The sequence below is a fragment of the Erinaceus europaeus genome, chromosome 9, assembly GCF_950295315.1.
Source record: "Erinaceus europaeus chromosome 9, mEriEur2.1, whole genome shotgun sequence".
NCBI lineage: Eukaryota > Metazoa > Chordata > Mammalia > Eulipotyphla > Erinaceidae > Erinaceus > Erinaceus europaeus.
Window position 1 is genome coordinate 64558622 of NC_080170.1, and position 22548 is coordinate 64581169.

The 22548-nt window shown below is 42.9% G+C and overlaps 1 protein-coding gene and 1 long non-coding RNA gene across 10 annotated transcripts in view; one reads left to right on the forward strand and one right to left on the reverse strand.

Annotated features, from left to right (window-relative positions):
* The window catches only part of LOC132540219 (uncharacterized), a 994902-nt gene that overhangs the window by 89500 nt on the left and 882854 nt on the right, over positions 1 to 22548 (forward strand). The gene's annotated exons all lie outside the window — the stretch shown is intronic.
* Positions 1 to 22548, reverse strand: part of EBF1 (EBF transcription factor 1) — a 433103-nt gene that overhangs the window by 4058 nt on the left and 406497 nt on the right. For 5 of the 9 annotated variants that reach the window (XM_060198065.1, XM_060198063.1, XM_060198062.1 and 2 more), the window contains exons 12-15: positions 8506 to 8571; positions 8048 to 8225; positions 6812 to 6994; positions 2798 to 2992 (exon numbers count right to left, since the gene is read on the reverse strand). In XM_060198065.1, coding sequence (XP_060054048.1) covers positions 2798 to 2992; positions 6812 to 6994; positions 8048 to 8225; positions 8506 to 8571 — 622 coding nt within the window. The remainder of the gene's footprint in view (positions 1 to 2797; positions 2993 to 6811; positions 6995 to 8047; positions 8226 to 8505; positions 8572 to 22548) is intronic. The other 4 variants (XM_060198064.1, XM_007528648.3, XM_007528650.3 and 1 more) reach the window with 1 other exon arrangement.

The window sequence follows — 22548 nt, forward strand, 5'->3', positions numbered from 1 at the left end:
ATATTATGAGGACAGTCTGAGATTTAAATGAAATAAGAGCATGCAGTGTCCTTGATCTGTCTCAGGTACTAGGAAAGACCCAAGAGAACCTAACTGTTGTTATTGTTGCTACTCAGCTAGCTGTGTGACCTTCTATAAGGATCAACTTCTCTGGGTTATGTTTACTCTCTTACCACAAAGATGCTTCCCCTCAGGACATACTTCATGGGGAAGCAGTGCGTGTTAAAGGGCTGTCCTAAGAAAATGTAATGTAAGTGCTTAACCAGGTGTGCCACTGGCTGGCTCTCTATCTGTAAAAAACTGAAGACAGTGCGGCCTCTTGGAAATCTGTGGTAATAACCAGCCAAGTGCTCCCACCAGAAATTAGAGGCAGCCATCTTTGGCTCCTGGAGCCGAGGGAGGCCTTGCTCTCTCCTTGTTGGCAATCCTGAGTCTAAATTAGCCAGCTTGTCAGTGATGACTGTGCCTTAGGAACTGTCCTCTTCATTCCCAGCTCTCATGTCTGAAGAATGTGCCTGATGGTGTGTCTGTTGGTGCCTGGTTTTTGCTTCTTCTTAAGGGAGCCCTGGCTATCACAAGTTCTGCAGTGGACCCAGACCTGCTGAGGAGGGGGCAGTAGGGGAGCGGGGCTGATACTCTGAACCCCTTGGTCTCCACAGGTCTCCTGCCTCCCCCACCAATGCTTTAGATTCGAGTTTTTTTTTAAGTGTTTTGCCAAAACTTTTTCCGTTAATTTTCAAACCCATCTGTATTCACAAGGAAATCTAATCCACATGTTTCTGATTCATTTACACGTAAATCATCCAAGTGTTGTGTTGCAAGAGCCCTTCTGCAGTCCAAAAGCTCCTGGAGTCTTTTTCTTAAGCCCTCTATAAGCCATTTTTCATAGAAACAGGAAGTGCCTCTTGCCAAATGTAGAACAACTTAAACCCTTAAAGATCTGGGATTGGGTGGAAACACAGTTCCTCTAAGACTCGAATGAGCCCTAGATTTGACTGGAGCTTGCTGTGTCAACGTGAACCTTCACTTGGTACCTCAAGACACTGCCATTGCAAAGACGAGGGGGCAGGTCTGCTCAGAGTAGACAGCTCAGCCAAGCTCTGCCTCCCTAGGTTGGGGTGAAGTGTAGGCCCCCCAGAGGGAGCACAGGCCTTTCTGGGGAGCATCCAAAGCCTCTGTCCATAGGACTTAGTCTCCTTAGTACTTTCTACCAAATTATATGGTGTGTCTGGCATTGCAAGAGAGTCCCTCAAGCAATATTAACAGATGAAGAAAAGTAAAAATAGAAAACCAACTTTCTATTCTGTTCATTTAACCCAGACAATATTGATCACTTGGGCCCTGGACATAGCCTGTTTGGATGGTGAGAATTTAAAGAGTATTGAAAAGTCTAAGCAAGACTGGGTGGTGATGCACTCAGTAGAGTATATGCGTCACCATGCACAAGGACCTGGGTTTAAGGATTCCCACCTGCATGGGTGGGAGGAAATTCAGGAGCATTGGAGCAGTGCTGCAGGTATCTCCTTCCCTCTGTCTCACCCTCTATGAAAAAGAAAACAAAAACAAACTAACTAACAAAAAACACTGTAAGCAGTGTTTACATACATAAAATAATAATATTTTAGGTTAATGATGTTGGGCCTCCTTTAGGGCCATGCCCAAGGGTACACAGCATAGCTCACTGGTATGCTCCTGAGCATCTGGCAGAGCTTCTTACTTGGGGAGACAAAGCTAGAAAGCTGGGTGCCCTGAGTGGGGACTTAGGGTGGCCCTGTCAAGGGCCTGGTGTGTCAGCTCCTCACAGAGTCAACCATGTAGCAATGTCACCTGGAGACACTACATCATCTGCATGGTGAAACAGTCTGATATATACAGGCTAGCTGATAACAGAAATAAAAACTTTGATTCCCTGACTGTGGTATTGGTATGGGGGAATGCCATCTGCCCATGTCCCATGCTTTGCCTTAACCTGCAGGAAAGAGCTATGTGGGCAGAAGTGTCAAAAACTAAAGGGGCTAGACCTTTCTGCTCTCACACCTTGCTGTCTCTTCTGTAAAATGGGGGGCATAGCTGCCCTCACCTTTACTGGGGAGCAGTGAGGACCTTTGCAGTGACAGGCAGCTGTCTTACTGAGGCTTCTGGGATCCATTCTTCTCACATCCTGCCTGCCTCCCCACCCCCAGCCCCACACACCCATAATGAAAGGCTTGGGAAATGGAAAGAGGAGAGTTTGGAATCTGAAGCTACTTTTGCTCAAAGCACCATCAGAAAAGCTAAGAGATTTCTCCACCTCCCTACACTAAATTACAAAGCTCTGGGGGAAGAGACTGAGTTAGAGTTCCTGGGTTGATGGAACAAGTCCTCAGGTCTGTGGGCTCCTGTGCCCAGGGCTCACATCTCCCCTTTGCCAGCCCCCCCTGCTCCCCACACATGGCTATACAGGCAACAGGAAGGGAATGCAGAGAGAGCTACTTCAGGAGAAGGCCAGTACCGGGAGAGATTCTGCAGTGAACAACTTGCTAGAATCCACAAAAAGACTGGTCTGATTATGGTGACAACAGAGACACAGAGAGGAGAGGAGAGAAGAGAAAGGATGGTGTTAGTAGGGGAAGCAGCATTCCCAAGGCCTGAGAGTGATTGCTGGAACTGGAAGAGAGGGCAGCTATATGGGGGACCAAGGAACCGGCAGGGGAGGGAGAGGCAGTGGGGTTCAGGGCTGACCCTGGTGGCAGCAAGGCACAGGCTGCACTGGGAGCTAAAGGGGCATCAGGCTGACACTGCTGGGCTCGGGGCTTACCTTGCAGGCTGCTCCCATTGGTGCTGGTACAGGTGGGAGGTGGAGAGGTCTGGGGTCTGACAACAGGGGCGAAAGCACTCTTCTGTTTCACAGCAGAGACCATGTTGGCTGGTGAAAAGGAGAAGATGCCCGAGGAGCTGCTGCAGTTGGAGGGGAGGCTCGTGGAGGAGGCCATGGTGGGGCTGGATGGCACAACTAAGAAGGGCAAGGCAGGCAGGTCAGCATCTCTCCTGGCACCCAGCAGCCCCAGCCTCCCTGATCAGACCACCCACACTCTGGGATTTTACCCCCTGGAGCCCCCACCCCTTAATGTTGCTGGTGATCTTCTATATCTCAGCGAGGAGCCTCTCAGGCCATGAAAACAAAAAATGTTACGAAGGAGATAGTAGCGCAAAACAGTGACTTAAGTGAGCACAGACAGGACCAACTCTGGAGCAAGATGAGGGAAACCAAAGAAAACTGTGGAGGAGTACTCAGGGGATGCATTCCAGGGTGGGTCTAAATTAAGGCTACAGCAAAACATTTAGAGAGATGGGACTGGGGGTTGGTACACCAAGTGCAGCAAACATATTATAGTGTTCAAGGATTCAGGTTCAAGCCCCCTGTCCCTATCTCCACCTGTCGGGGGTGGGGGTCTTCATGAGAGTTGAAGTAGTGCTGCAAGTGTCTATTTCCCACTTCCCTCTCAATTTTCCTCTATCCTCCCCACCACCAAGAAAAAAACAAAACAAAAAAAAAATTGACCACCAAGAGCCATGGATGTGTCATGCAAACACCCAGCCCCAGTGATAGCTGTAGTGGCAATAAGAAAGAAAGAAAAAGAAAGAGAGAAAGAAAAAGAAAGGAGGGAGGGAGGCAGGCAAGCACTGAATTGAGCAGGCATGGTCACTGGTGTGGGAAGGTGGGGATTAGAGGCAAAACCCAGATTCCAGCTTAAAGGTGGATGGTAGTAGATGCATCCCCATTCTCCCCTCTCCCTGTAAAGTTCCTGGTCTCTTAAAGCTATGGTTGGACCCAAATGCTCAACAGTGTAGACATAGGTGGGTAGAAAGCCAGGTGGATAAGCAAACAGCCAGTGCAGGGTTGGGGAGAGCAGAGAACTACCAATCAGAGTGTCTCTGGCATCAGTGTTTGTGCAGTCAGAAGCAGTGGATAGAGCCTTGCATAGACATTCTGTAATGGTAGGGTACAGGTAATCAATGATGGGGCAACTTGGGTGCCTTACAGAGCCATAAGCTAGAGAGAGAGAGAGAGAGAGAGAGAGAGAGAGAGGGAGAGGGAGAGGGAGAGGGAGAGGTGTGTGAGGGTGGCACTGAGGGAGAGAGGGAGAGGTGTGTGAGGGTGGCACTGAGGGAGAGGTGTGTGAGGGTGGCACTGTCCTCCCTGATTCCCTTCCTACCTGAACTACCTGATAAACTTTTGGCTACTTGAGGAGACTGATTTGGTGCCCACACTGTTCACCCTACCCAAGATTGGAGCTTTCATACCTTCCTCCTCCTATCTCCTTGGAAAAAGTATGAATCCTCTCTAATGCTGTTCAGATATGTCGCTTAAGTGCTAGATACTTCACCTCCTGGCATTATTTTTCACATATTACAGTCAGCATAACACATCATGGTATGGCTCACAAGAATCTCTGCTTCTCTTTCCTTTGATGTCACTGGTAAAGCCCATGACCTGGTGTTTACACCTGAGCAAGTGTTGGCCCAGGACAGAATCTAGTTATGTATCCAAGAACAAAGGTAAAGATTGTGAATCCAGGAGTCCCCAAAACTCTGTCCAGGGCTCTTCCTACTCCACAGCCTGCAAAGGAAACATCTCTGAGGTTTGGGAGACAGAAGCCACTGCAGAGAGCACCCCCTATATGTCTGACTGGGCACCATAGGCTTCAATCCCTGGATGGAGCAGACCACTTCACTCCATCCTGAGTTCCCACAAACATTTCCTAAACTGTACTTTTTCTTCTAATGAGGACAGAATTTTTATACATCTCTTAGGATTTGTAAATGTGAAAATAGGTGCAATAATAACACCCATTTAAATTGCAAAACTCCTGCACTGGAGGTTTGATTTTTAAATATTCCTATACTTGAAATCCTGCTGGTTCACTGAGGAAGGCAATTAATCTCCTTGGCAAATGTGATCATTATGTGTATTTAGAGGTGGGGAGTTTGGAGGGGGTGCTTAGCAGAAGAAGGGCTGAAATATAGTCAGGTAGTTCCATTTATTATAACATTATTAGTGATCAGCCATCCCTCCAGAAAGGAGGCTCACTGGTAGGATGTCTTATTTTATTTTATTTTTTTTAATTCTGTTTGGAATTTTTCAACATGAGTGGTTTATGAATAATTAAATATTACAGAGGCAACGAATTCAAAACAGCTAGGTTTGGTGTTTATTGTTTTATTTGCATTTAGGCAGATAAAACCGTCCCATCTGAGAGCCTATCTGAGAATTTAATACTGTATTTGTGAGCACGGAGGAAATCAATTAATGGGAATGAAGTGTTGGGAGTTCCAGAGGCTGACAGATGCAATCTCAGGCTGAAGGGACTGGGTGCCTGCACGAGCTCGGGGAGACAGCAGCCCAGGCCCCTAAATTGAATTGCTACCATATAGCAATTAGTTTATTGATTTAATTAAGAATGCCACCTTTTAATTTTCAAGTCAGGATGGAAACATTTTCTGATGAGTAGATGGGAGAACACTGGGATGAGAGCTACAAGAAAGGTATTTTCCATAAATCGAAATCTGAATTAAAACTGGCCTCAAAGGTTGATTCTGGAGCAGATAAAATGTTTATTATCAGGGAGGTAGTGGTTAATGCTCATCAAGCCAATGATTCTAAACAGATAAAAATAGAAATACAAAATACAACATATACTGAACATAAAAACTCATTCAGAAAGGGCCAAACAGTGGTGCACCTGGTTGAGTGCACACATTATCATGTGCAAAGACCAGGGTTCAAGTCTCTTAGTCCCCACCTGCAGGGTAAGAAGTGTCACGTGATATGAAATAGTGCTGCAGGTATCTCTCTACCTCTCTATCTCTATCTCCCTCTTTTTTATCAAATAGGATGGAAGGAATATGTCTTATCTAGAAATCTAGGGGTCCTAAGTACCACTTCCAGAAATCATTTCTCTCCATAACTTCAGAAGTCATGAATAGTCTGATTTTACATCATCTCCTATCCTTCCCCAAATACCTAAGTTTACACACAGAGGAGTCCTCACTACCAATGACGGACTTGGCTATCTATTGGCATAAAAATCATCAGAAGGATATCAGGTAATTGTAGAGACATGGGGCTTGTGATATTTTAGATGCAAAAACTCTAGTTTCCTGAGGTTCTCTAGATACCTAGAAGTTGTACAAAAATTTCCTTTAAGCTAAACTTTGTAGAGATACAAAGCATAAAGAGCATCGTGCATTTTTATGGTTTTCTTTTAAGTCTTGCCAGATTTGAGAAGAGATAGCTTTTTTTTTTTCAGTACACATCTAACACAAAGATGAAAAACCAAAGCACTACAAGCACTGAAAAAAATAGTTATATTCCTAAAAGGTAGGGCTTCGGGGTTTAGACTACTTATTCTATGTTCTACTTCCACCATCACTTATTACCATGCTGTCACAGTGATTACCTCTTAGCTTTACTGAAAGCATCTCTTGTATGCCAGACATCGGGAGTGTCTTATTGTACAAGCTGCTATCTTCAAGTATCATCCAAGAATGATGAGGCTTAGGGTAAGCAGGGAACTTCCCCAAATCTGCCAGCCTATAGCTAGCAGAAGCAGGAATGAAAGCCATCTGACCCCAATCCTGGGTTCTGCCAATTAGCTCTGTCCCTGCTTAGGGCTGCAGTAGAGTTCTAAGTGTTAGAGAGACTTTGGGGGGTGGGGTGGGCAGAGACCTTAGTCAGGCTGCCTTGTGTATGTGTCAGGGGTAGAGCATCTCTGAGCCTCTTTGATTGAGAGACCAGGCTCTGGGAACACAGGACAGACACCTTACTTACTGGCATAAGGAGAGTTGGCAGCGGAGCCATTGAGGAAGGTGGGGGAGCCCCCCAGGTTGGACATGGCTGCAGTGCCGTATCCATTCATGCTTGTGGTGACAGAGTTATAGTTGGTCTGCTGAGGCGTGGTGCTGGGCACATAACCATGTGGTGACACACTGCTGGAGTTGCGGGTGAAACCTACTGGGTGGAGACAAAACAGGGTGAGGGCTGTGGTCTGACAGGGTGGCATGGGGTGCTCTGGGAAGATTCAGGTCCTGGCCCTTGCTGCCCCCTGGGAAGGGGCTGGTTGATTCATGAGCCTGGGGTTCCAGTGAGAGTTGCCTGATTAAAATGGGAAGCAAACAAGAGACACATTTCTTAGGAGATCATAAATACTTAGCAGGGCTGTGAGAAGTGGCAATGCAGGGCCTATAAATTATCATTTTGGAGTGAAATAAATCCAAGTTGAGGAGCCTTACTCTGGATTGTGTGGGTTCTTATTCCCTGGGCAAGGAGGCTGTGTTTCAGCCCTGCAGAAGAAGTTTCATTCCAGCCCCCTTTGTGGTCTGACGTCAGGGCTTATGGTGAGAAGTCAGAATGAAGAGCAGGGCCAAGCACAGACTGGGTGGCCCCACAAGACAGGCAGAGAAGAACCCCAATTTGGTAATCTTAGTTGATTACCCTCCCCCTAGGTAACTAGATATCTCCTTATATGGGGAAAAAGAATTTTTTTTTTTTTGTCTCCAGAGTTATCACTGGGGCTCAGTGCCTGCACTATGAATCCATTGCTCCTGTGACCATTTATTTTCTTTCTTTTCTTCTTCTTCTTTTTTTTTTTTTTTTGGATAGAACAGAGAGAAATTGAGAGGGAAGGGAAAGTTAGAGAGGGAGAGAGAAAGATAAACACCTGCAAGCATGCTTCACCTCTTGTGAAGCGACCCCTCTACAGGTGGGGAGCTTGGACTCAAACTGGGATCCTTGCATGTGTGGGTCCTTGCACTTCATACTATATGTGCTTAATCCTGTGTGCCTCTGGCCCTGGAAAAATCATTTTAAAATAAAAATTGTCTGGTTGGCTAGATAGATCACTTGAATCATGTGATGCTTTGCCATGTGAACAACCCAGGTTTAAGCCCAGGCCCCACCACATTAAAGGAAGTTTCAGTGTTGTGACCTCTTATGCTCTCTTATTCTATCAAAAAAAAAAAGTTTTGTGCCAAATAAATAGTAAGAGGGAGTAGGAGTTCTCCTGACCCTGGTTGGTGGCCTGTGAGGCCTCAGAGACATTCACAGCCAACTGTCCACTGAAGGAGTTCACACCCATCATCCCAGCATGGACCGAGGTGTTAGTGAGCGCTGGGAGCTGGCTGTGGTTGCGGGGTACACTGTACAGAGCCTCAGCGATGTCTGCTGCTCTCTTCAGAATAATCTCCTGAAAGAAATCAAACTCTGTCTCAGCAAGTTGTTAGATGTTGAGCATATAGCCCTTTTAATAGAGCCCCCTTTCTCTTAAGAAAAAAAAGGACTCCTTAGAGAAGGCAAGAAAAGATTTACAAAAGAAGGAAGACTTGCAATAGCCTTGCAACACACTCTGAAAGACTGACACTCTGGGCTGCACAAGCCCAAGCCACTAGGAGGGTTTCCATAGTTCTCATTAGTCTAAGCTCTTGAACTGAATGAAGGAGCCCCAGCTGTAGATGGAGTGCACTCACCTGGTTGTTGTGTGGCATACCATACAGAGCTTCTACCAGGTCTGCTGCCCTTTTCAGAATCACTTCCTGTAAGAAAGCAGAGAGAAGCCTCTAAGTAAAGGCAGATAGGTCATCCTTATTTTTGCACCAGCTCTCATCCCTCCCTGTTCCCTCTGGCCAGGTTTTGCCCAAGCACTTTCCTTAAGGACAGCAGCTCAGGGAACCACAGAATGGCCTTAAATCACCAATTCATCCCCATCCACATGCACATTTAATTGAGTCAAAAGGTGAGCATCATTGGTTCTGCAAGATAAAACACACCACTCGGTTGCTGGTCACTGGCATGATACAGCACTCATATGTTTATTGCTGAATACAAGTGTGGGGTCATTTGCTAGATTACTACAATCGATGTCACTCAGTGCATGTTATGAATCCCTAAGATGTGTTTATTTTTCACCTAATTGCTTATTCCAGGAACCATGACCTTATCAGACAGGTCATTTTCGAGGATTTTCCAATCAATCTTCAGCTACTAGAAGCATGGCACATTAAACTTCTTTTGTTTATCTCTCCAATGTGGCAGTGTCACACAATGCAGGGGGGTGATGGAGTGAACCCATACATGGAGGCAATGTGACACTAATCAAACACTGACAAAAGGGTTCTCCTGCCCCCAGAGCTCCCTCTGCACCAATTTTTGTGACTGACAGAGTCTGTTTTTCATAGCAATCCATTACTATTTCAGTACTGTTTGTCACTTTCTGTACTTGTTCATTCATTCTCATCCTACATCAACATTCTGTGATTCATGCCAGCTGAAGGAAAAATATCTCCCTCTTATTCTTGAGGTGGTATTCCAGATGCAGTGTGTGGGTTTGCTTCTAATAATACAGGGAATGCTACCAAAGTGGGTGTGGTGGTCATCTTCATTCTAACCAAGAAACATCATTCATTCCTCCCTCATGCTGCCCTCTTTTTCTGCATATTCATTTACATTTGGTTTTAAGTTTGACATATATAACACGGGAGCTTCTCTGAGGAGCAGACATCACAGCATGCCATAATTATCGGAGGGGCTCAGCAGGCTGTGCTTACGGTTTTTGCTGTGGAAAAAGTTTCCCAAAAAAGTTCCAATATATTTCACACAATAGATCTCTGGAGAAGAAACAGGGATATTCAATTTTCATATGCTGTAGTTGCTGATCAGAAAATAGGAATATAATTGCATTCATTTTGCTGTCACCATAGCCTCTTCAAAAATCCTTGCACAACTCTTGAAATGACAAGCTTTTAGATACATATTAGCATTTTTCCAATGTTAAATTTCCTATCATATAAGGTAGAATAGTTGTCATTCTGCAGTAATGACTTGTGACATATGTAATGTCCTAAATTCAAAAATGAAATAGAGAGATGTTTAGTTCTCAATAAACATTTATGCTTGCCTCATGCTACCAGATCCCATTTGCTTTTTTATGTAAGAAATGAAAGGACATTTTATATTCAATGGGTTTTAAATCAATATATCTTAAATATTTTTCTAGATGGAAGTTACAAGATAATGTGCTACTGCTTGCCATATTATCTGATTATAGCTCTTAATAATTGACTAAGGTAGTTGGGCACAGAGATGCTAGTCCTGTGTCAAATTCACCTTGAGATGTCACAACTTCACCTGGTTTTTAGGGAAGACTTAAAAAAAAACAGATAAAGTTACGTTATTCATTAAGTTTCAACTTCTCTGAATCTGTGTTCCCTGAATTTTGCAAATATTTATGCGAGTCTTTAGACTTGGCAGAGGAGCTATTTTTTCTTCCTTTTGATTATAGGAAAAGGTCTTCTGTATATCAAAATCAAAATAAGTTAACAGTTGGAGACTAAACTTGTGAGCTTCACTCTCAGAACATAATAGCTGAGGATTTATTTGAGTGCTTCTTGTTTTAATTAATTTGGGAGTAGGAAGGGAAGTTTAAAATAAACTGCAAGATTTGGGGAAGTTTTTGTAAGCCACAAAAATTTTCCAGCTACTAGCATGTTGTGGATTTTAGGGGTGATTAATTTTTTTATTTTTATTGATTTAATTATGATCAAGTCCATTGAATAAAAGGGGTACAATTCCACACAGGTCCCACCACCAGAGTGTCACATCCTATCCCTTCCATTGTAAGTTTTCCTTTGCTTTATCCTTCTGGGAGTATGGATCATTATGGGGGGTGATTAAATTTTTCAGTGACATAATCCACTTGTTTCCTTTTCTCCTTATCTCAATACCCAGAGCTCTTTCTATCATATAATGCTTTAAAAATGAAAATCAGTCTTGCTTCCTATAGTTTCAGCTTTCTCTGACCCACAACAGTAGTGCATTCTTGTTCACTAACATTGTCACAGGTGGAGCATCTGTCTTGAGGGCTGCGTGCCCTTGAATTTCTTGTCTGGGAAGTGATGATGACCTTAAGTGATATCCACACTTATTTAAAAGTTCCTCACTGCAGAGTTAATGTTGCAGTTTGAGGGGGAACCCACTTGGGTTCAGCTTTATCCATGCAGTTCAGCCTCTATTATTTTTTTTTCTTTTTTCTTTTTTCTGCAAATGGAATGAAGAAAGGGAATTTCTGAGTCCTCCATGAGTTAGTGCAATGGAGCTGCAAGGTGCTTGGATTTCGGTGACCAGAAAATTGCTCTCACCTCCATGTCATTACGTTCCCAGTGAACTAGCCCCCAAGCGTGTTTGTGTTGGCGATCTAATATATTGCCTTTCAATCAGAGCTGAGAGCCACTGAACACACAGACAGAACATGACGAGCAGGTCAGGAAAGCAATAAAGATTTTACAGAGCTGTCCAAGGTGCTAAATTTACTCAATAATGGGTTTGGCACCATAGTGTTAACCTCTCATTTACTACCAGTTTGAGGGACTAAATTGAAGGAGCTGACTTCATTTACCTTGAAATGTATATTTTATGACATTATGTAAGCAGATTGAAAGGGCACTGCAGCTTTAACAATTTAAAGGCTAAAGCATGTTTAAGATGAAACTTGAATATTTATAGTATATTGCACTTAAAGTATATAGAATGTTAAAATGTATTGATTAAATTTGTAAAAGGCATTATAAAAATGACAGGTAGTATAAAAGACGTATGCCTTTTAAAATCAAATTGATAGTATATGCTATCTCTTCTATGGTCACAAGTGTAATTTTTTTGCAGTTTTATATGGTAATTTGAAAAATCTGTAATTTCACATTAGGAAATGATTGAGCCTAAGATGTTAAAAAAGAAATTTCCCATAAGGGAAAAGGAGCTAGCTATTTCACATAATCTTTTTTTTTTTTTTGTCTCTGAAATTGTTTCCAAAATCTTAATTTTCTTTTTTTGTGTGGCATAGGAGGGAGCTTGGTATAAAGATCCTTCCATCCTGATATACAATTTTAATATTTCTAAAAAGAAAGAGTACTTGAATAGTACTAATATCCAATTTTTCAAGGCACTTATTTGTCAGGAGAGATTTTCTCATCTTTTCGTAATGTTTTAAAGATCTTTCTGCTTGCAGTTTAAAACATGAGGGTAGATATTAGACCCTTCTGAGATAATCATATCCTTAGATTTAAAAAAAATATCCCAGTGGGGAATTAAGAAGACAAATACTAGTATCTTAAATATTGAAAAGCCCCAGCGTCTCCTTACAGGGCTAATGATTGCTTGCCTAGCTGCATCCTAAGTCGAGTCAGACTGTTTTTATTCCCATGGCCTTGAATTCCTTCTCTCTTAAAGAAACAGGAAGTGTTTACTCCTTGAAAGCAAGAACACCATTTCAGTGTTCTATCTTCTCTTTCTTCACAATTAAAGCCTGATTCAGGAGCAGAAGAGATAGCTCTCTCTGGGTCTGCACTATCATGGGTGCTGAACCCAGGTTCTAGCCCTGCTATCACAGGGCAGGTGTTGTAGAGTCTCCCTATCTGAATGGAAAAGGTGACCCAGAGACAGCATGTGTGTGAAGCCCAGATTTCTCCCAAAATAGAAGAACCTATTTTCATGCACCTTACTATGATCATTGGTTGATGAGTATGTGAGCAGAGGTTTGCAAAGGATTAAGATAAACCAAATGTACTTATACAGAAACAGAAGCACTGGGGCAGACTCACGTAGTTCAGGTGCAATTGCAATGGGTTTTTCTTACACTGTGGAATCTTTAAAATAAATGTGCTGACTGGGCTACAAATGTAAAAGGAAGACCCAGCTTTCCTTCCTCCATGGAAGCCCAGTCAGTCAATAAGTAACTGCTGCCTCCACCCCCCCCCCCATCACTCACTCCAGCATTCTCATACTGATAAGATTCTCCACCTTCCAAGGCACAGCAGCTCCCAGAACTAAGGGCCATGGTGCTGTGAGGACTGGGAAGGAGTTCCTCCATCATCTGGCCCTCCTCCAATCTCTGTCCCTTTGCTTTTGAAGAACAGTTCTCTATTCCAGTCTAGTTGTGATGTAAATCATAGGTCTCCTTATTTCATTAGCCTTGCCTTTCTTTCTTCTTCTTTTTTGATTGAGGAGAATTATTGGTTTACAGTAAATACAGTTGATACATGGGTAAAATTTCCCAATTTTCTGCAGAACACTCCTACCCTAGGTCCTCCTCTGCCATATGCACCAGGACCTAAAAGTCTCCCTCCCCTCACCTCACTTTCCCCTACTCCAGAATCCTTTGCTTTGATGCAGTACATAACCAATTCCAAGTTTTACTTTGTGTTTTCCTTTTATAATTTGGCCACCAGGCTTATCATTGGGGCTAAGTGCCAGCCTGATGAACCCATTGCTCTTAGTGGTCATTTATTTTTTATTTGACAGGACAGAGAAAACTTGAGAGGGAAGGGGAGGCAGGGAGAGAGAAAGATAGACACAGATCTGCTTCACTGCACATGAAGCATTCCTCTGCATCCCCTTATAGGGGCTCAAACCCAGGTCCTTAAGCAGGTGTGCCACCACCACACCCCTTCGTTTTCATTTGTGAATTTCTGTACATGAGTGAAATCATCCCATATTCATCTTTCAGCTAGCATGATTCCTTCAAGCACCATACAAAATGAGGTGAAGAAGGTGACGCCATCATTCTTAATAGCTGAACAGTATTTTATTGTGTGTTTGTATATATATACCACAACTTTCTCAGCCATTCATTTACTGGACACCTGGGTTGCTTCCAGGTTTTGGCTATTACAAATTGTGCTGCTATGAACATAGATCTACACAGATCACTTAGAATGAGTGTGTTTGATGGCTCCCATATGTGCTCATTTCCAATGAACTCCTTCCCATCCTCTAAAGCCTAGTATGGAAGATGGTGGTGGCACAGAATCTATTGACAGTGGAACACATATCCTTTAGTCTGCAGAGAGCATCCTAAAGTTCCACTCACACCTGCCTTTGGTAGATAAGAAACTAAGACAGGTCAATCAGTGTTCCCGGAGCTCACAGAACTGCAGAAGGGCAGAACAGGGACTTAACCTAAGGCCTGTTAGACAACAGAGAAAGCCCTTGAGAGACATTCTATTCTATCAGAACTCATTTCACCTATGCGAATGCCCAGAACCTCCTAGACAAGCAGGGCTGACTGACTGCACAACCCCACACAGCACAGAAATATCATCTTCCCTCCCCAGGACTGCACTGGAGGACCACAGCTGTATCTTTTTAAATTACTAGCAGGGTTATCACTGGGCCTCAGTGCTGGAAATAAGAGCCCACCACTCCTAGCAGTTACTTTTTCTTTGACAGGACTGAGAGAGGAGGGGAGACCTGCTTCACCACTTGTGAAGCTTCCCCCCTTTCTTACAGGTGTGGAGCAGAGGCTTGAATTTGTGTCTTTGTCCTTGAGTTTAACCAGGTATGCCATCACCAGCCCCCATCATGGATACTTACCTTCATCTCTTCCCTTTAGCCCCTTACACTACAGTATTCAGGAAGACACAGACCTTAAGAAAATACAGCTTTTTTCCTTTCTGGTCATCACTGAGCCTTCACTATTCCAGGCAAACTCTTTCATATAGGAAGACAGAGGGAAAGACACCACAGCACCTAAGTGTCCTCTAGTGCAATGGGAATGGGTTCAAACCTGGGTCATGCCGATGACAAAGCAAGCACCCTCTCAGGTGAGTCATCTTGTCTATTATTACTATTTTAAAAGATGCTTATTTTTTATTTTTATTTTTAAAAACATATTTATTTATTTATTGGATAGAGACAGCCAGAAATTGAGAGGGAAGTGGGTGGTAGAGATGGGGGAGAGACAAAGAGACACCTGCAACACTGCTTCATCACTTGCAAAGCTTTCCCCCTGCAGTTGGAGACTGGGGGCTCAAACCCAGGTCCTTGTGCATTGCGCCACGTGCACTCAACAGGTTTGCCATAACCCAGATCCTTTTAAAAAATATAAGAGAGAAACCAGAGCATTATTCTGACATATGCTGCTGGGGATCAAATGTGAGCCCTTACTTAGCAAGTCCTGTGCTCTTTATTCCTTGACCCACCCTCCCTCACTGTATATTTTTAATTTTATTTTTAAAAATGTTAAGTAACCTCTAAAAATATTTCTTTTATTTATTGGGGAGGGGGAGATAAAGAGAGACAGTATCAGAACTGCTTTCCCCCTGCAGGTGGGGGTCAGAGGCTTGAACCCAAGCCAGGTCTGTAAACAATGTAATGTACACTTTACTGGGTTTGACACACACACACATACACATACACATACACACACACACACACACACACACACACACACACACACACACACACCACACACACACTCCCTCTCTCTCTCTCTCTCTCCATATATATATATGGAATTCTTGAGTTTAGTCTCATGAATTTACTGATTTTTGAAAAATTAAAATTAATTGTACATTAATCACATGCTTAATTTATATGAGAGAATGACAAAGTTGCCATGGTTAATAGCTGTAAAAGACTTACATTTGATGTTCTACTGGGCTCTGGATTTTGATCCCAGATTATTAATCCCTAAAGGTTAAGTCTTGATCATGGTGGGTTCAAACATGTGCCATTTTTTTTTCTTGTAATGAAATCACTTTCTTTCCTGCTGAGTGGTGCTTACATTTTAATTGTGTGATGAGTGTAATGAATCATATTGGGTGCAGACATTATCTCAAGCTACAGGCTCCTAGCAACATGAGGTTGGCCTTGATATACATGCCAGCTTTTTCTGAGCTGTACATTTAGGCCCGGCAAAAACCTCAGGCATCTGTCTGCTGACAGGAAGTCATCCTGTGAGATAGGCCTGTCACATGTGAGATGCAGGACCCACTCATCTTCCCTTCTTCCTCCTAGCAATAAACTCTGTGAGGGTTATGCCCCTTCCCTAAGAGACTCCCCTGCAACATCTGGCCTCCATTGCACAGCGAGGAAGCTCGTGTTTACTGCCACAGCTCAGCTTATGGGGTGAAGAGGAAGGTTGTCTAAATGGCTGATACTGAACCCATATGTACATCTAATTCAATATTCTAAATAACTCAAGCCCAGCTAGATGGGGTGGCCAGAACTTCATTCAGTTCATGGCACACATATATGCCAGCTCATGTAGCCAGATAGATGTCCATCTACCAATGCAACACAGCACTCATTTCATTGTTTCAAATCAGATTTTGAGGCTCTGGGAACTCCCTCATAAAATTAAGGCCCAGGGATTCCTCAGTAATTTGGGAGGTTGACATGTGTTTGGCTCCCTGTGACATCATCTAGGAAATATTTTGTACAAAATAAATAAATAGAAGGCTAACCTACAGGTAATATTGGTTGGCTATAGTCCATTTGGCCTGGGTCATGGCTGAGAAAGAAGTAACATACTTTTCTGCTACTACACTTGTCCCTGTTGCCCATTTCTCTCTGCTTCTGGGAATTTGAGACACAGTAGGCCCAAAGATTAGCCACAGATGATGAAGAGCAATTGCTAAATCATTCCTGACTTAGAGGGAGACCACATCTGCCAGTGAAATCAGTCTTGATTTCATCTGACTCCTCAGTCTACTGTAGGGTCTGAATTTTGAGGTGCACATTCAGCTTACTATCCTTTAAGGCCATGTTCTGCCCTTTGTTTCTCAGAGTCAAGGTGATAACCTTGATTGAGAAGTCAGAAGACAGAAAGCCAAAAAGGATTCTTCTGCCACCCTTTGCCTGCAGAACTGGACACACAAGGCGATAAGTACTGGTTGTGCTGAGAAGTATTTCTGTGGAGAGTAGTTTTCTGTCCCCATTTCCCTCATGTTTATTCAGCCAAATGGAAAATTCCATAATGGCAGACTTAGCATTCTAAAAACTCATCTAATGAGGAGAGTGAGGGAAGGAAGAAAACCAAAATAATACTCCAGCACTGTTTAGTTTCTAAGCCTCTAAGACATTCCTCAAATTTTTCACTTTTCTAGTAATAGAAACTTCTCAAAATAAAGCTTATTGCAGATCATTAGACATCTTCAGTGTCACGGTTTAAACACTCTTTGCTCAGAAGCCCTCTGACTGAAAAGAGTCACTTACACTTAGCATGGTGATAATTAAACATGTTTCTGTTGAAAGGGGGCATTGTCATTATTGCAGAGCACCACTTTAGACTGAATTGAAATGGAAAAGAGGGGCACAAGGAGGGGGTGGAGGTAGCAAGTGGTTATTTCTAGGGCAGTATAAAATGCCAAATGGATAACAATTCTATTTTATCACCCCACCTTCTAAAGACTTCATAGTATTTTATCATATCAGACACTTCAGCTGTTACTTGCTAAAGAGTCTCTAGCACACAGCCATTGCCCAGAGTCTTTCAACGTGCAGCTACACTGGACAGAAATTTCCAGTACCAAAGAATGAAATATTTATGGAAGAATCTTAATATTTTATTTACTTATCTTGGATAGATACAGAGAGAAATCAAGAGGGGAAGGGAAGACTGAGAGATACCTGCAGCACTTGCTTGAACCCAGGTCCTTTCCCACTGTAATGTGTATTCTACCAGATGTGCCAGTGCCTGGTCTCTTCAAAAATGTTTAATGTTTGAAGAATTACCACAACAGGCAGGCACCCAAAGCATTCTAGCCTTGTCTAAAACTGCAGGCAGGGCCTCTGGACCTGTCATTTTAAAGCTGGCTCTGTGTTCAGATTCTTTGAGAGCGTTCTCACTTCTCCAACTTACTATGTATGATCATGCTGCCTGGCTAGATCATGCTGGTAGGCTCACAGCAAGCTTTATCTCTGTTGCAAACATGGTGTAGAAGGCTTCTCAATCACATGAAATTAAAGTACATTGTAAGCTAACGCAGCTCTACCCACACAAGACATACTAAGTTACATGACTGACTTTTACAGTGGAAAGAAAAAGGCTGTTTTCAAGCCGCTGTTATTGCCTGAATGGGAAAAAAAAAAATCAATGAGAGTGAAATGAACAAGAGATTTTGTCTGAGTTGCAGTTAATACCACTGAAGAGCTATGGATATTAAAAGGTCAACAAATAAATTAGCCAGTGTGTTATGAAATGAATGATTTGGCTTATAATTTTATTGAGTGAAAATTGTCTGCTGCCTATTAGACCAGGTAATTTTTATCTGGGGCCTCAATTACTGTTCCGTAAGCAATAATATAGTTGTAAGAGCTGTAAGTTCGATCGTGTGACCTCTGAGAAGCCGGCTAGGACAGCTGACTTTACTGTGATGGATAACTAAGCTGGGGCACCATAAGGTGCCAAACCTCTCTTTCCTGCAGTGGGTCCTCACAAAAGAAATACAATGGCTCAATTCATTTTTACCAAAGCATTTGACTTTTCAGGCATCAGCAGTTAAGTGGGGATGGTGCAGCCAGGTATTACTGAGTAGAGTTACAGCTGGGGTGTTCCCCCATTTGGGGCCTCCTGGTAATTGGCCAGTGGCTGCCTGGAGTGATCCCTGGCACAAATACAGAGAAGCCTGATGTTTGCAACCTCTGCACAAGACCCACTTGGAGCTGCAGAGCTGAACCCCATATCCCCTTCCAATGCTGCTGCTTCCCATTCATTGTGTTGGTCTGAGAAAAAGATGCTCTGGGCTAAGTCCTGCTGAGTGGCTTTGGAAATCTACTTTCTGATCAGGATGAAACTCTTTCCTTAGAGCAAAGGCTATAGCCAGAGGTGCCTTTTTCACAGCGAGGCTTTAAAGTCAGCACTGGAATCAAAAATTTTCCAGCATCAAGACCCTTGGAAATCTTTTAAGACATGGATTCTGGGCACTCAGAAACACTGAAAGTCAAACTTAAATACTTCTGTTTCTCTTTGTCATCTGGTCAGGGCTGGTGCAACAGCTCACTGGATAGTGTGCTGCTTGGCCGTATGTGTGGCATAGGTTTGAGCCCGGCCCCCAACACATTGGAAGAAGCCTTGGTATTATAGTCTCTTTCATTCTTTACCTTTCTGTCTCTATTAAACATACACACAAAACACAACTTACACTGAAGTTGGTGTACTGCACCAAAATAAAAAGTGTTAGAGGTGTGGCAGAGGGCTCAATTTCTGGAACATGATGGCAGAACAGAGGAGGACCTAGTGGGGGTTGAATTGTCATGTGGAAAACAGAAATGTTAAAATTTTACTATTGACTGTAAGTCCAATAAATTTTTAAAAAATCAATTTCATAACAATATACATATATATATGGGTTGTCTTATAAATCTGAGTATTTATGCATATGTTCAGTGTATATGTGTATTCACTGTATATACACGCATATATATTGGGTTGTCAGAAAAGTCATGGCACAGTTTTACACATAAAAAATACAGCATAACTTTTCCAAAAATTTAATATTTATAGTTTGGACCAAGTATATACATACATACATATTCTATTTAACTTGAGTAAGTGCTATTGCTGAGTCTCTGGTGGACTTTAAGGCCATTTAAGGCAGGCAAAAATAGTTTGCTTTTGCTTCTTGAATTGTGGAACATGATCAGTTATTACATGTACCTCCAAATGAACAATAATCTGTACATGATGACTCCCAAGGCTTTACAGATGGTCCTGAGCATCACTGCAATTAAAATCCACTGCCTCAAGACTGCTGGGGCTCTGCTCTTATTACTCCCATGCTTAATTGAAGTGTTACTCGGGGCTGCAAACTGCAAGCAAGGCTGAAGCTTGCCTGACGGCCTGTTTATAAGGGCTTCTACCTTCAAGAGGAAGCTACTGGAAGACTGGGAGGGAGAGTAAGTTCACCCTTTGTCACACCTGTGATGTCCTCTTTAACAAATGACTAATTAGATCCAATGCTGCCTATAGTGTTTCTTGGCTGTGATGTGAAGTGGTCTAAATGTAACCCCTCCCCTCTCTCAAGAGCACAGTACTGAAAAAGAACCTGGAATAGGCTTAGTCTGGAATGGGGGGGGGGGTCAGCTCTGGGAATTAGTAAATATTCTCTCAAGTCTCTACTACAGTAACTGCTGCTGGGGTGGAAAAGCACTATCTGATGCCCAGGTTTGTTGTTGTTTTTTAAATAATTTACTTTATTTTAAGGAAAGAAATAAAGAGAGAAAGAGAGAATAGAGCAGTGTTGCACTCTGGCTTATGGTGGTGCTGGGGATTGAGCCTGAGACCTCAGAGTCTCAGGCATGAGAGTCTTTTGCAGAACCACTATGCTTTCTCTCCAATCCATTTTGTTTTGCTTTTATTGCCACCAGAGTCTACTGCGGGTTCTCAGTGTCTGCACTACTATAGCACTACTCACTGCTTGTGAAACCTCCCACCTCTGGTGGGAATTAGGGGCTTGAATCCCGGCTCCTTGCACATGACAAAGTATGCACTGTACTAGATATAACCCAGATTCTCACAAATGTATCTGTCACACCCACAGCCACTTTATTCTGGCACCATGCTAGTGAGCTTCCTCAGTCTCATCTGCCACTTTCCTCCCTGACAGAATTTGTGGGATGTTAGTGAAACACTGTTCTCATCTCTCTATCTTTCAATGTGATTCTTGAGCTAGAACCCAGGACCTCATGTAAGGCTTGTGCTCTACAACTCAGCCACCACCCCTGCTCAACTTTTGCTTTATTCTTTTGTGAGAAAGAAACCAAAGTACTGCTCCACTACCCACAGAGTTGCACCTACTTTTTGCCTTTGCTGCTCCCAAGCAGTGCCAGAGATTGGACTCAGACATCAGACATGGAAGGCACACACTCCCCACCACATACCTTCCCAGCTCCTGGTTTTTCTTTAATTCTAGGAGGCTCTTCTTAGGGAGACTAGCTCTAGAGACAAGTCCAGTTGACTGAATTTGTTATGTGGTCATATTTTGCACTGTTATTAGGTCTCTGTTTCCTCCTCAGCAGTTCAGAGTTAATATACCACCTGGTGCAACAGACTGAGGTTTGGTGCTTCTCAAGCAATAGCCAGAAAGACTGAACTCTTTTCTTTTCCAGAGAACTTTGGTTGGCAAGTCACCTGCCTTTTTTAGGAAGTGCTCCTATATGTAGAAGTCTATCAGTTATTTTAAAAGGACAGTGGGGAGAAATACTGATGAAGTAGAAATCTCCCTCTCCTTGCTGTGTGACCTTAAGCAGATTGACTGTCCCCTCTGACTTTTTCTTCTCTCAAACTGCCACGATAAAATAGTATCAGAGCAATTTACTGGGGCCAGGTGGTGGCACACCTGATGAAGCACATACACTACAGTGTGCAAGGACCTGAGTTCAAGCCCCTGGCTCCACTCATAGGGGGAAAGCTTCACAAGTGGTGAAGTAGGGTGGTAGGTGTCTCTCTCCATCTCCCCCACCCCTCTCAATTCCTCTGTCTTTATCAAATAATTACTAGATAAAATAAAATAATCTACTACAGAATGAGCCAGTTCAAGATAAAATTCCCACTTCCTTAGACTATTTCAGCTTTTGTTGGGGGTTCAAAAACCTTCCCAGAAAAATGATGTTAACACTGATATATATATATATATATATCCTAATATTATTCATGCAATTCTCTCTACGATTTTAGGAGTGTGTTGCTATGGGGGAAAGATGTGATATAGTAGCTGTGCAAACCGAACCTCTCCACTGAGCAGGTGATCAAGAATGGGCAAGTGTTAGTTGTCTGTAAGCCATGGGGAGGTTTAATTCCTTGATTTGTATTTTGGACAAGAAAATGTAGAAATAATTTTTTTTCTTGGACTCAAATTCAATCCTCCTTTTTCTAAGAGTTGAATATGCCATCAGATTGACTTTTGTTTCTGTATTCTTGCTGGAGCAGTGTCAGTGTAGCCCCTGGATCACTTCCTCAAATATAAATGGATTTCTATGTGAAGTGGGAGAGAGACCCACTTTCCTTGTGCAAGATAAAGCTGTAAAGCTTTTCTTTTTCCTTCTCTGAAGCTCTAGTCACCCCCTTCTGCTAACAGGCACCGTGGTTATGCAAAGACTTCTTACATGTGTTTTCACTGACACAAACACAGGTTTTGAATTCCTGATCATTTCAGCATAAAGACTAAAACAATGAGAGCATAATTAGAATACAGTGTATACAGCCAACTCAAGTCCTATTGATGATAAATCACTAAACACTCCCACTCTTGAGGAAGGATGGTTTGGGGTCTCATCTCTCTGCTGAGCAAAAACAGTGCCTGAGATGAGAAGCTGAATCTCAATTCAGTGTAGAGTGGAGATGCATACTATTTGGCACAATGCAGTGTACCGCCGAGCCACTAAATGGCTGATTTACTAAATTATTATTAGATGAGCCCTTGCTGTTCCAAATGAAAGTGCAGTCACTGTCTTCCTCCGTGGCGGGCTCAAATTGTTCTGTGTTTAAATATTCAGCATGAGGCTAATGTGAACTGATGAACTGAGACTATAAACATTCGCTTTCAATACAGACAGGGCACCGGAGATGCACCACATCACGGGGCCCACGGAGGTGGGCATGGTTTATATTGAAGGAGGATGCTACCTCCTCCCAGCATTTTCAGGTGCTCTTTTGAGCATGTGTTGGGAAAGGCTCATCCTTATGTACAGGATGAGTAGGCACATGGATGCTGAGGTTTTTTTGGTTTTGTTTTCCG